The 14,940-nt window shown below is 39.8% G+C and overlaps 1 protein-coding gene and 1 long non-coding RNA gene across 7 annotated transcripts in view; one reads left to right on the forward strand and one right to left on the reverse strand.

Moving 5' to 3' along the window:
• Positions 1-10,991, forward strand: part of Btla (B and T lymphocyte associated) — a 37,682-nt gene extending 26,691 nt beyond the window's left edge. For 3 of the 5 annotated variants that reach the window (XM_031363995.1, XM_031363994.1, XM_031363993.1), the window contains one exon: positions 2,067-4,583. In XM_031363995.1, coding sequence (XP_031219855.1) covers positions 2,067-2,327 — 261 coding nt within the window. In that variant the 3' untranslated portion in view covers positions 2,328-4,583. Of the gene's footprint in view, positions 1-2,066; positions 4,584-9,636 lie in introns of those variants that run through there. The other 2 variants (XR_004116761.1, XM_031363996.1) reach the window with 2 other exon arrangements.
• Positions 7,944-12,922, reverse strand: LOC116085953. Of its 2 annotated transcripts, none has more exons than XR_004116762.1 (4): positions 12,884-12,922; positions 11,631-11,699; positions 11,113-11,265; positions 7,944-10,933 (listed from the first exon to the last, which is right to left on the reverse strand). It is a non-coding gene; the product is annotated as an uncharacterized LOC116085953 (long non-coding RNA). The 2 variants fall into 2 exon arrangements; XR_004116763.1 differs by having other exon boundaries at positions 11,113-11,241; positions 12,884-12,913.
• Positions 12,923-14,940: the final 2,018 nt, after the last annotated feature.

Consider the following 14,940-nt stretch of genomic DNA (forward strand, 5'->3'; position numbering starts at 1 on the left):
ACACACACACACACACACACACATACACACTCATACACACATGGATGAGACTACCAATCTACATATATATGTATCCTTAATTTTTTTAAAACCTATTTTTAATGATGGTTCTTAAATACTTTAATCTCCCTTTTAGCTTACCACCCAAGAGAGGTAATGGGAAAGAAAAGATACAAGGGAAATGGGCCTGTTTAAAAAGGATTTTTAGAACAGCTTCCCATCTATGCTGTCTTGAAATCAACAACTTAGTTCACAGGTCAACAGCAAAGCTCAGTCTACTCACAAACACTTCACAGGTACACCAGCAGTCCAGTTTGGTAGAGTCGGGTTAGCAACATGGATGATACTATGTAACAGAGACCGCCAGGCCTTAGCCTTGGCTTGAGTCAGCCAGGAATGCCAGAAGTTCTCAGCTATGCCTTCTCAGAGAAGCAAAAATCAGTGAAGACATGAGACCTACAGTGTTACACAGCTAGCTCTATAAGCAAGCCAAGCTCAGCCTCTGTCACTGTCTGTACATTCTATTTATAACCTCTAACATCATGTGTGTTCTATGGGGCTTGTCTTAGCACATGTCTTGCCTCAGCATGTCTTGTCTCAACAAATAAGTCTATCTCAGTTGACATCACTCTGTCAATTAGCCCAAGTCCACAGAAGCAACAAGAAACTATAGCACACCACCAGAAATTTTTTGGTGTGTTTCTTTCTATTGAGTCCCAACAAATGTAACTCAACTACACAATATATGTCGGACCAACACACACACACACACATATGCATACACATGTACGTAAATACATATATATGTCGTTAGTGAAAAATCTTTCATCATGTGACTTTTCATGTGCTTACTTTAGCAGAACATCCTTTATCCTGTGTCTGTTTCAGCTAAATGTTCCTTTACTAGTTTGCCTTAGTCTTTTGTCTTCAATTAAAAGTTCCTTCACATGTTTGCCCCAACAAAAAACACCATCCAACCAACTTTCCAAAGAATCCTTAAGTTTCCATTTCACATACCAACCCCCCCAAAAATGAACATACCCTACCTACCTCCCCATATGGGTGAATTCACCTGCTCCCCCATCCCCCAACACATGTGTGAGTGCATCTATCCCATCTCCCATTCACAGGTAAGTGAACTTACCTCTCCCGTCCATTCCCCACACACAGGTGAACATACACACACACATACACACACACACATGGGTGAGCGTACCTATCCATATACAAGTTCCACACCCCCAACTTCTGCACACAAAAGTTAAAGCTCTTACTATCAATACAACATCAACATTTTTACCATCTGCACTCTGTGCATAACCAGGAACAGCAAATAACTGAAAAGAGAGAAAAAGAAAACATCAGAATACACTTTAGTTTCCTCAAATTCCTCTTTTGGTTCACATGATTTAGGACTCTGACACCATTTAAAAGGATGATTAGAAATAATAGCAACTAGAATAATATTTTAGAACATCGTTGAAACATTGTTCTTTCAAAAGTGGACTCTATTTTACAATTTGGTTCTCTGATAATGATAATGTTGCTTGAGTGATCCACAATCTTCCTGTCCCTGGTCTCCTGGAGAGGTCTCAGGTCTCCTGTCCAGGTGCTTCTGTTATTCTACATTCCATATGTGAAATGTGCTACAAATTGCCTGGCGTTTTCATTGAATTATTTTCTTTTCCTACCAACTTGGGCTGTGATTTTCCATTGAACGAGCATTGTGTGTATGTGCTGTGACCTCGAATGACCCTTGCTAAAGCATAAAACAATTGTTTGGGATGACCATAATGGACTTCAGATGTTTGGCCTTTCAAGCTCAGTGGTCAAATACTTGCCTAACACTCATGTGGACTTGGACATAACATTAAAAAACAAAAACAAACAAACAAACCAAAATCTAACACTTTCACCCTTTGATAATACAAAGTTTAATGAAAATGTAGATATGAAGTGTTTCATATGAGGGACAATATGAATGACACAATGTAGCCTTGCCCTCATAGTCCAATAATGACTATATTTTGTCACATCCTTAAGTGTATATTTCTTTTTTCTTATAGGTTGATATTCCAGTGAGTTCTAGGACAAACTCCCAAACATTGCCATCAGAAACAGGAATTTATGATAATGATCCCTGGTCCAGTCTGCAGGAAGAATCTGAATCCACAATTAGCTTGCAACTGGAGAGAAACAAACAGGGCATTGTTTATGCTTCTTTGAACCATTGTGCTATTGGAAGGAATGCAAGACAGGCAAGCAACATGCAGGAGGAATACACAGAATATGCATCCATTTGTGTGAGGAGTTCAGCCTGCCACTGACCCAGGCAGCAGGCATTGCATGAGTGCATGTCAATACCTTGGTCTGGACCTTCAGTTTCAAATAACCTTCAACTTGGAAATTTTCAATTAAGATGCTTTGTTCTGGTGCTGTGTCTTAAAGGTCCATGAAGTATTTAGTTAAAATTTCTCGTGAAAATTTTGAGAGAGTTTTGTACAAGAGCCTTGAACAATAGACTCTTCCCTGGGAAAACTCATATTACGAATAACAGAATAATAGGACATTTAAAAATGACCATGTCGTACCCGATGTGTCATTTCAATATTTTCTTTGAAACTACCAGAGAGACTTACAGTGAAGAAATAAGTATGTTATTTGGATCTGCTCACTACACATTCTAGAAAAAGAATGGCCCAATTTGACATAAATACAGTAATGATTGTATGTTCTCAGTCAGTCATGATAAGTCAATTTCCCATGTCAATCTATAGATAATATTTTATTATTTTTTTAATGTAAAAGAAAAATTATCTTGGACTAAATTCAGAAAAAGATTAGAAGGGGAAATTGGTACAATACAGATATAGAATATGCCAAATAGATGCGGTGCCAATGTTGATTATCCCCACCAATGAGATGCTCATCTTCGCCTGGCTTGATTGAGAAAGTTAGGGAGTGCAAGGTTCATCCACGTATAGTGAGTATATTTGTAAGCAAAGTGGTAGTGTTTGGATCAAGTAGATTAATGCACATGAATGTCATTCAATGCTGCTGAATTAATATATGTATGGTACGTATGGGCCTATGAACAAGAGTCCATGGGAATAGATATTATCAATCTAGATTGAACGTTTAACCCACCTTTTGCTTTTTGAGCAAGCTCAAAAGACAATTTCTGAAAGGAGAATCTTGAATATTGAGTTGATCAATAGGGACTGGCATGCATTCACTAACATCTGTTCCTTGATTCTTATGAAGTGAATCAGGAAGAATAATATGTAATAAAGTATGGCATATGGAGATCATTCAGGTTTAAATTCTGACACTGCAGCTGCTCAAGAAGATGATTAAGATTATCAGGTGTTCTGAACTTCCAGATTGAGTCTAATTACTTAAAAATAGCTCATCATTTTATTCCTCAGCTTGAGGCTTGAGTTCTCAGACCCTGAAACTGAATAATGTCATAGTTTTAGTACACAACAGATTGGGCATGAGTTAGAAGCCACTGGAGCAAACACATGAACTGTCTATGTAATTGCATGCATATATGTGGATGTGCCTGTGCATGTGTGTGCTAGCATGCAAATGCAAGATATGACGTCTGGAAATGAGACAAGAGAAACCAGTCCTACTGCCACTCTATTTTTAGTTTGCTTAGAAGGTGCAAAACACTAGAGAAAATTAGTCACTTATAGAAAACGACGAATTGGGGGGTGGGGTGGGGAGAGTTGAGAATGTATGCATAGACAGTGAATGAAGAGGCCTTACTACCCAGCTTTTCTCACCTACTGCTCACCTCAGGTTTCAGTTCCCTGAATCCGGGACAACAGACAGTGTTTGCAGATACTATTACAACCACTTCTAGTTAAGCTTGTTCAGGAAGGTGAATTTGTGGGAATTTATGCAAAATAGACCTTAGCATAGCTGCTCATCTTCAAATTAGAAACAGGAAGTATGGGGGGGAGATGAGTACTGCACTCTGTCCCTCTTATCTGATCAACAGGCAACTTAAGCAATTCTTTCAGAACTGTCTCCAGCTTTAAAAACAAAATACTTCAGTCTACTCTGTTTAAAACAATCTTTTAAAAACTTTGTGTGTGCATGTATATTTGGGCGTGCGTGTATGTGTGTGGTATATGCACACGTGTGTGCAGGAGACACAAGAGAAAGTCAGGCACCCTTTTCTACTACTCTCCATCTTATTCTGTTAAGGGAAAGTCTCCCATTGAACCTGGAGCTATGCTAGCAAGCAGCGAGCCAGTGATGGATCCCCCCCGTCCCTCATCCCCACACTGCTAGGGCTATATTTGCTCATGCTCAGCTTTTTACAAGGATGTGGAGAACCCAAACTCAGGTCCTCATGCTTGTATAACAAGCATTCTCACTTACTAAGCATGTTCTTAATATGTTTTACAATGAAAAGCACTGCTGGGGATTTCACCTCAATGAATGATCAATTCTGTTTGTACCTTGTTTGTCAATCACATATCATTTTTGCTCTTATTCCTCCTTAGTAAATATGTGTATTGTATCTCCTCAAATAAATTTGTTCCAGCATTATTTTCATGGTTACCTAACTCAGAGGTGGTAGATAATTTAATGATTTCCTTGAACTTTAAGATTATCATTTGTACCCAGTAAGACAGTAAGATTGAGAACATTTACCTGAAATTGAGGAAATGCCAATGCTCCAGTAGCTGAAGCACTGAAGACTTCTTCCCCCTTTCCTCCCAGAAATCAACTGCCAATCGCTCCCCAGGCAGGAGCAGCCATCTTAAGTCCCTTCTCCATCCAGAAGGGATATTGATGGCACCAGTCTGGTATAGGTCTTGTACAAGTAACCCCAGCTGCTGTGATTCAAGAGGACAACACTCACATCATGTCCAGAGGTAGTATTTTACAACACTCCTTCCTGTGTCCCAGGTCTCAGGTTTTTCTCCCACCTCCCCCTTCGTTTATCTTCCTTGAGCATTGGAAGGGGGTAGGTGCAGATGTCACATTTACAGCTAAACACTCAAGGGCCACTTGTTCTTCACCCTTTGACCTGCTGTAACTCTCTGCATTGGCCACATCTGAGTATGAAGTGCCACAGTAAGAAGTTTCTCTGACCATGGCTAAGAGCCATCCAGATCTATGATATAAAGAGGTAAGTATACCAGAGCCTGCATGATCAGGTGAAAAATTTACTGAGCATTTGATTTCTAATTTTTTTTGAAAAAAAAATATGTATACATATGTATACAATGTATATATATACATATAAATGTATACACACACACACACACACACATATGTATATATTTGGTTTTTCTAGACAGGGTTTCTCTGTGTAGCCCTGGCTGTCTTGGAACTCACTCTGTAGACCAGGCTGGCCTTGAACTCAGAAATCTGCCTGCCTCTGCCTCCCAAGTGCTGGGATTAAAGTCATGTGCCACCACCGCCCAGCGAAAATATATTTAATACAACATACTCTGATTACAGTTTTCCTTCTTCAACTTCTCCCACATCCCCTCTCATCCAGATCCACACCCTTTCTGTTTCTGCTTAGAAAACAAATAAGGGGGCTAGAGATATGGATCAGCGGTTAAGAGCACTGACTGCTCTTCCAAAGGTCCTGAGTTCAAATCTCAGCAACCACATGGTGGCTCACAACCATCCATAATGAGATCTGATGCCTTCTTCTGGGATGTCTGAAGACAGCTATATTGTACTTACATATAATAAATAAATAAATCTTTTTTTGTTTGTTTGTTTGTTTGTTTTGTTTTTTTCGAGACAGGGTTTCTCTGTGTAGCCCTGGCTGTCCTGAGACTCACTCAGTTGACCAGGCTGGCCTCAAACTCAGAAATCTGCCTGCCTCTGCCTTCCAAGTGCTGAGATTAAAGGTGTGCGCCACTACCTCCTGGCTTTTTTTTAAAGATTTATTTATTTATTATATGTAAGTACACTGTAGCTGTCTTCAGACACTCCAGAAGAGGGCATCAGATCTCATTATGGATGGTTGTGAGCCATCATGTGGTTGCTGGGATTTGAACTTATGACCTTCAGAAGAGCAGTTGGCACTCTTAACTGCTGAGCCATCTCTCCAGCCCCCTAAATAAATCTTAAAAAAAAGAAAAAGAAAAAAAGAAAACAGATAAGTGTCTAAAGAATAATAAGACAAAAACAAATCAGAATAGGATAAAGCAAACAGAAGAAAAAAAAAACAAAGAAAAAGCACAAGACACATACATAGATAGATGTAATGACACACATGTTCACACACACACACACAGACACAGGAATCCCATGAAAACCCAGAATCAGAAGCCATAATATAAATCCAAAGGGCCTGTAAGGTTTTTTTCTTGTTTTTTTTTTTTTTTTTTTTTTTTTTTTTTTTTTAATGTCCCGACAAAACAAAGTTACCATTGAGTTCATTTTGTGGTGGTCATATACAGCTAGGAATAGGGTCTGACCTTAAGAGTGGTCTGTAGATCCAGTGAGATTCCATTGGAGAAAATTAAGTTTTCATTTTTGAGTGGTAACTAATTGGAGAAAGCTTCGGGATTAAGGGGGCTTGTATCTACTAATTTCAACTCTAGAACCCCATCTTGTGCAGATCTAGAACCCCTGGGCATGTTGCCTCATGCTGTAGGATCTATGTGAGATCCTACATGTGCCTGCCCTACTGTGTCACGAAGGCCTTATTTTGCCTTGCCTAGCTACAATAGAAGACGCACCTTATCCTACTTTAACTTGATATGTCAAGGTGGACTGATATCCAAGGGAAGCCTCCCCTTTTCTGAGGTTAAAGGGAGGATGGGAGGATGAGGAAAGGGGACTGGGTGGAGAGAAGGAAGGTGAAGTGGGTGATATCTGGATGTAAAGCAACTACTTAAAGAAAAAGTAAACCAGAATGAGAGAGAAATAGATAGAAATACAAAGAGAAAGGGAGAGAAGAAAAAGAGAAAGGGAGAGGGAGACAGAGAGCAAGAGCACTTGTTTTCTTGTCCTCTATTCTCTCTCTTACAAAGATTAGACTCCTGTTCCAGCAGGATTTCCTGAGCCCTGAGGGAAGGGGTTTGATAGAGACATCCCATTTAGCATCCAATGTTCTAAGATCTCTCACACTATACATAGTGTCTGGCTGTGAGTCTCTGTATTTTTTTCCCATGGACAACACAAAACAAACTCTGGCATTTTTGTAGACTTTGTCTCATATTGCTTTGTTTGGGCATTTTTTTAAACCTTACTGGTCTTTTGTTTGTATATTATAGTTAATGATTTTTTAATGGGTTTTGTTTGTGTGTTCACGCACGTGTGTGTGCATGTGTGTTGTATGTGTGTTTGCTTCTTGGGGTTCTTTTCTAAAATTTTTTATTCCATTTTGTTTTCCTATTTGTTTTCTAAAGAGATAAAGAAAGAAAGGGTATAAAATTGGTTAGGTAGGGAGAATCTTGGAGGAGGAATTTGGGGAAGGGAAACTATGATTAGAATATACTTTATTTATTTATTTTTATTAGATATTTTCTTTATTTACATGTAATATGATTTCCCCTTTCTCAGTTTCCCCTCCAAAAAACAATCAAACATACAAACAAAACCAACAAGAACAAACCCCTGTTGCCTCCCCCCTCCTCATGCTTGCCACCTCACCCTCTCCCATTTATTGGCCCTGGCATTCCCCTACACTGGGGCACAGAACCTTCACAGGGCCAAGGGCCTCTCCTCCCATTGATGATCGACTTTGCAATCCTCTACTATACACATGCTGCGAAAACAATCAGTCCCACTATGAAGGGTTTGCAGCCCCTTAGGACGAACAACAAAATGAACTAACTAGTACCCTCAGAGCTCCCAGGGACTCAACCACCAACCAAGGACTATACAGAATATATTTTAATAAAATATATTTTATTAAATTATAAATAAAATTATTTTAATAAAATTTTTCATTAAAAATATATAAATGTTAAAATAATTAAATATTAATTTTTAGCAGAAAAATGTTAAAAAGAAAACATAAACATTTTCCATATCCACTTTTTTGCAATATTCTCAGCTGCATGCCCTCCCCGCAGTCCCCAACAACCTACAGGACAGGAAAATATTAATTGAATGAGAACCAAAGCTGAGATGTCATTTCCAATCTTTGTCTCTAGTTTGTCTTAGGGTATATATTCTTGGTGCTGTCATTTTTGTGATTTTTCACTTGTAACATCACTTGTACACATTGCTAGGGCAACATGAAGAACAACCCCACTATTTCTCCTCCTGTACATTGTCTCATGGGCCACATCTTCAACCTTTTTGTTCGCTTAACTCCTGGAGCGTGTGTCATCCATGTATTGCATCTATCGCTTTACCTTTTCCAGAATAGTTGGAGTTGTATCTTGTGTATCCTTTTCATACTGGCTTCTTTGAAGCAGTAACATGTTCCTTCATGTTTTTCCATAGCTTAATAGTTTATTTCTTCTCAGGGATGAATAACATTTCATTGCTGGGGCATCTTATAGTTTATTCACTTTCCTTCTGAAGGAATTCTCAGTTGCTTCCAAGTTTTGGTAAGTAGGAAGTGCTGTAAACATTTGTGTGTAAGTCTTTGTGTAGGAGTGAACTCTCATCTTATTTGGATAAAAGCCCAGGGAGATGACTGCTGCCCTGGACATGTGTTTACTTTTGTAATGACCACCATGATGGCTGTACCATTTTGTATTCCCACCAACTTCCTAGCCAGCATGTGATGTCATAGTTTGGAATATCATCATGCTAATGTTTAGTGATAATGCCTCAGGGCTGTTTACACTTTAAATTCCATCATTATATGTGATCCTCCATATCTTTTAGAGGCTTATTTGCCTTCGCTGTATCTTCTTTGGTGAGGTATACGTTCACATTTCTCATCTTAATCTACAACTCATCTTCTTATGATGATCACAGAATTTACTTGTTATGTTGGGTGCTACATTAGACTGAGGACTTTAAAAAAATATTTTATATGTCTTGCCTGTATGTATGCATATGCACCATCTGCTACCTCATGCTTAAGAAATCCAGAAGAGGGCAACAGATTGTCTAGAACTGGAGTTACAGACAGTTGTTAGCTGTTATGTGGGTGCTAGGAATCAAATCTGGCTCCTCTGGAAGAAGATCCAGTACTTTTAGCACTTGAGGCATCTCTCCATTTCCAACTGTGGCCCTTTTAAGGATAAATAATCTTACATTCCCAATTAGTTTCACAAGCCAGTGCTTGGCGTGTATTATAATTAAAAAGTGTTGAATATTTGTGAAGCAAACCATCCTCTTCCCTCTTACTCAAAGGATGATCTTTATGTCAGACACATAAAAACTTTTGGGAGAGTGTTAGTAATGTGAAATCACAACTTCACACCCTAAACAGGAATCTATATTTGAACAAGACCCTAATGTGTCACACTTTTGTGGATTTTACAATTCATTTAGCCTGCTTGAACCCGTCTCTTCTCACTCTCAGTCAAGTGTGGTAGGAAGCGAAGTACATTTATAGGAGAGGCTAATCTGGAAAGTTCTGTTTTAATCAGATACAGGAAGGGCCTCCACACCCCACCCAGAAAGTAAAAATAGCAAGTAAGAAAGAAAACATTATTATTTTTTTTTTGTTATTTTTAGAAGCTTGTGAAAAAGAACCCAGGAACCTGAGAACAGAACATTCTGGGCTAGAAATCAGCTTACAGACTCAAAACAAATTATAGATGTTGATTTCCAAAATGAGGTCCTGTTCAGAAGTCAAAATGAGTAAACATCTGTGTGCATTGCTTCTCGTGAGTATAAGAACACATACTAGCACCTATGGGTTTGCTGGCTTCTGAGACCACAGGACAGACCAAGATCCTATGTTTGCATGACACAGCCTACAAATGGGAGTTGGAGGTGGGGAGAGAACTGAATAAAAACTGTAACCTGACAGCTTAGTAATGTCGCAGACATTATTATAGATGCAGAGCATTTGGAAACCCCATGCAACTCTAAGTTCCTTGGAGATAAAGCTTCTTACTTTACTAAAATGTTCGTTCCCTAGAAACTGCCTGGAGGGTTATGAAGAACCCTAATTCACTGCATTCCTCTATCTTTACAGGTGAGCATGGCTTGGGACCAGAGATAAAAATCTCATGATTTCCATTCAAAACACTGCTTCACTTTGAGACTTACCTGCAGATAGAGTTCATCTACAGAGAGATGCTTCAGACCTTCAAGGATGCCAGCTGGCTACATGCTTTGATTGCAGCCACAGGCAGAGAGACATTATAATTTCTTGACCTTTAGTGCGAGAGAGTTATTTTCTTGAGGTTCATGTGGACAAAGCAGCAAGAGCCCTGTCTCTCACAGACAGCTAAATAGTATCTTTCTGGAGGGCGTGCCTGCACAGGGGGAGGCCAGACAAAGATCCTACTTTGTGGCTGAAGTAAAGCCATGAGGAAATCAAAAGATTGGTTTCTTGATTCTTTGAGTTTGTAATAAGAATGAACAGTACATTACACCAATTACTGGATGGAATAAAATTAAAAGTGCACTTCTTTGGGGGAAATCAAAGAAATAGTGTTTGTGATTCCTCTTCTAGGCAGACTAAAGAGAGAAAATTCTAACTAGAGATAGCCATTTCTAAGTGTTATTGGGGTTGGGGGAGGTTGTTTACAGGGTCATAGACACCTTACCAGTGGCTATATCATTGAAGAAAATATCTCTCCCTTTCCAGAGGCATTAACTGCTTATAGATCCTCAGGTAATTCATGTACTCCTCTTTGATCTGTGAAGAAATGTTGACAAGCCCAATCTTTTGGAAGTATTGTGCACGTACTCACATTGCTGTTGAGCTTAAGAGTGCAGCCATGATATGTGCCCACAAGATGATTCGGTGGGTGGGGCCACCTGCCACGTGTCTTGATGACCTGAGATTAATCCCTGGGACCTATAAAGTAGAAAGAAAGAATTGACTCCCACACTTTGTCCTCTCACCTCCACATGTATGTTATGGAACTCATATCCCCTTCCCCTCAATAAAGAGAATAAAATCTAATTTTTCAAAAAAGTCTTCAGTGATCATATAGCACCCAGAAGTCTGCATTCCACAAATGCACTACCACTTACCCCAGATCTTGATTTTTTCCTCTCTTCTGTGATAGTTCCTGAAAGTTGGAATGGCTGAGCCGTTCATGGCTGAGTACTCAGTCACATGTTCCGAAGACTTTGACCAGTTAGGAGTTCCTGCAGTTACTCCTGTGAGAATGGCACATGGTGGTACTGTCAGAAATGCAAAAATGAAGATTTGAGTTTGATTCCCCAGAACCCATGTAAAACAGCATTGAGATACAGTGGTGCATAACTATATTCTCTGCTCTCAGGAGAAAGGAATAGGGGGACCCCAGGGAGCTTGCTGGCCATTCAGTATAGTCAAATCATTGAGCTAGTGAGAAACTGCTGGTTTGCTGAGAAACCTCATCTCAAAAATAAAGATAGGGAGTAAATGAGGAAAACAGCTGACACTGGTCTTTGCCCGTCACATATATGTATACATTCATGAACATATACACATACAAAAATGCATAGTTAATATGCCTATATAACAATAACTATCATTTTAATTCATGACAATGTTATGAGCTTACCTGAGTCTTAGAAACTATGTCATAGTTGATAATTTTATTGGTCAATAATGACTAGAGTTCTATCAAGCCCTGTAAAATGGTAAACAAATAGAGATTAAAAAGCACAAACTCAGAAGCCTGGAATGGTGGTGCATGCCTGTAATCTAAGTACTCAGAAGGCAGAAGCAATAGGATAATAAATCTGAGGCAAGTTCTGGCTATGGAGCAAGCTGCTGGCTCATAAAAACAAAACAAAACAAAAACTAAGAAACAAAAAAACTACTGTCTTAGTTTGTGTTTTGTTGTTATGAAGAGACACTATGACTATGACAACTCTTATAAAGAGAAACATTTAATTGGTACTGGCTTACAGTTCAGAGGTTCAGTCCATTATCAGCATGCTTGGAAGCATGGTGCTCTCTAGGCAGACATGGTGCTGGAGAAGGAGCTAGGAGTTCTACATCTGGATCCTCAAGCGGCAGGAAGAAACAGTGAGCCACTGAGGTGGGCTTGACTATCACCCACTGGCGCATTTCCTCCAACAAAGCCACACCCACTCCAAGGCCAGACCCTAGTAGTGCCACTACCTATGGACCTATGGGGGCTATTTTTATTCAAACCACCACAAATACTAACAACGAAAAAATCCTTCACACCTTCTTACTATTCACAAACTACTAAAAATGGCTAAAAGAATAGCTCCTACCATAGATTATGTTTTTTTTTCCAACTCTAGAGAGTTTTTATTTTCTTTGGATGATTTTCTGTATGGAGTTTAGGCCAATGTGATCTCCAAGTTCATTTTAACTTTAAATTCTCAGTGTACCTTCTTTTAAACTTAAGAATAATGTAAATAATATAATACATTTATTTTGATCAATAGTGGGATATTAAGTTGAGATGTATACTATTTAGGACTTTCTATAGCTCATAATTGTGCATTTATGAGCTCTACTGTCTACAAGCTAACACTTGGCCATTGTTTTTCCACACATCAAACACTGTCCTAAGAATTGTATGTATACAACTTAAGTCTCAAATCCACCATATTACATAGGTAGTCACTGTGCTCATTCTACTGGTTAGAGAGCCCAGGCACACATCGTTCAAATAACTTTCCCGTGTTCTTATCATTAATAAGTTTAAAGAGTTAGTTGCAAACTAGCAGACTTGTTACAGACCCCATGTCTTAGGTAGTGTTTCCATTGCTATGAAGAGACATCATGACCAAGGCAACTCTTATAAAGGTAAACATTTAATTGGGGCTGGCTTACAGTTTCATCATAGCAGGAAGCATGACAGCATGCAGGCAGACATGGTGCTGGAGAAGGAGCTGAGAGGTCTGCATCTTGATCTGAAGGCAACCAGGAGAGACTGACATCCAAGCAGCTAGGAAAAAAAGCTCTTTTTGGCAATGGGTGGGGCCTGAGCTCTAGGAGCCTTTAAAGCTCACCCACACACTTCCTCCAACAAGGTTACACCTATTCCAACAAGGCCACACCTCCCAATAGTGCCACTTCTCATGGACCAAGCATATTCAAACCACCACACCCTATGAAGCATCAAAGGAGTCTGGTTGTTCTGGGCTTTGTAGTTGCACAAGAGCTCAGAGTGATGTGGTGCCTTAGAGCTGTCTTTTGAAGCTGACAGGAGTGTTTGCTGAGTCCTGTGTAAGATCAGTAATATTTGCCATTGTTGATTATCAGCAGGGTGCATCAGTGGATGAAAGGAGTCATTGTCAAGAGAAGAGTATGGCACTGCATTAGCACTGGCAGCTTGCTTGTGGATGGAAAGAGCAGATCATAAGATAACCATTAGGGTAGGTATGCTTGGGAGGAGACAAATGGCAGACTCGAAATGGTAGATCCGTGATCCAAATAAAAGTGGTTGGAGGCAAAGCAAATGGCACAAAAACATTTGCCAAGAGCTCAGGCCAATACCATATGAGTGTGAGGCCCTAACATACTTCCTACCTAGACCTAACTGCAGACTAGAGAGGACTGAAATCTGAAGATGAAGCCACTTCGGGCTTTTCTGGAGAGGAATATTGTGGAATGAGAGAAGGTAGAAGCTTTTAGTCACAGTTCTGTGAGAAACACAGTTCACGGACATAACTGACAGCTTGTACCACATTCCTGCCCCTCACCAGTGATCAAGAATATGTTGGAAAAACAAGTAAAGTTGGATAAGCAATAATGCCAAAGAAGGAAGGAGAGTCTGGGGCATGGTGAACTGCTGAATCAAATTTATGGTTAAGGGTAAGTCCCATCACCCATAAGCTAAAAATGAACTCCTGTGGTCTCAGGAAAATCAGAGGGTAACCCATTTGATAAACTCCATATGTCTTACGAATGCCTAATTTTACCCTCGTTTTGCTGACAACTCTAAAAATTCCAGCTTTGTGGTATATGGTTCCATGGAAATCCAAACAACTTTCAAACAGATACAACCACAAAATTTGCTTGTTTTGTTTTGTAGTATACTTAGTCTGTACTGTAATTTTTTGAGCATTTCCGAAACTGACAAATAATATTATCAAAAGCATAACATGTCTACACACAGTCACACATATATATACAGACACAGACAGTTTGTGGATACATATGTGTATTTAGTTCAAAAAGTGAAAACAAAATGTTTTTAAATGGCTACCTCTTGATGGAGCAAAATAATGTAGAACAAGTAAAGAAGAAAATGAGACTTGGCTGGAATGATGCTGCATGCTTTTAATCCCAGCACTGGGAAGAGCATAGAGGCAGAGGCAACAGAGGCAGCAGAGGCAGCAGAGGCAGCAGAGGCAACAGAGGCAGCAGAGGCAGCAGAGGCAAGAGGGGGCAGGGAAGGCAGGGAGGCAGTGGAGGCAGTGGAGGCAGGGAGGCAGGGAGGCAGTGGAGGCAGTGGAGGCAGTGGAGGCAGGGAGGCAGGGAGGCAGTGGAGGCAGGGGAGGCAGGGGAGGCAGGAGGCAGAGGGCAGGGAGCAAAGGGCAGGGGGCAGAGGTAGGGGGCAGGAGAGGCAGGAGAGACAGAGAAGGCCAGAGGCAGGAGGCAGAGGCAAAGGCAGGCATATTTCTGCTAACTCAAAGCTAGCACAGACTACATAGCAAGTTCCAGGACAGCCAGGGCTACATAGAAACACTCTGTCTCAAAAACTGAAGAAGAAAAGAAAACAAGTCTTTTAAAAACTGTATCTTGTAGAATTTGACTTTGGAATCATGAGAATTCTTTGCACAGTCAGATAATAACAGTACTTAATAGATAATCTTTAAAATTAAAAAAAAACTGAAATAATCTTAAATTCATGTTGGGTTGATGGGTTATTCAGACAGATAAAG

Source organism: Mastomys coucha, unplaced genomic scaffold, assembly GCF_008632895.1.
Source record: "Mastomys coucha isolate ucsf_1 unplaced genomic scaffold, UCSF_Mcou_1 pScaffold12, whole genome shotgun sequence".
Classification (NCBI taxonomy): domain Eukaryota; kingdom Metazoa; phylum Chordata; class Mammalia; order Rodentia; family Muridae; genus Mastomys; species Mastomys coucha.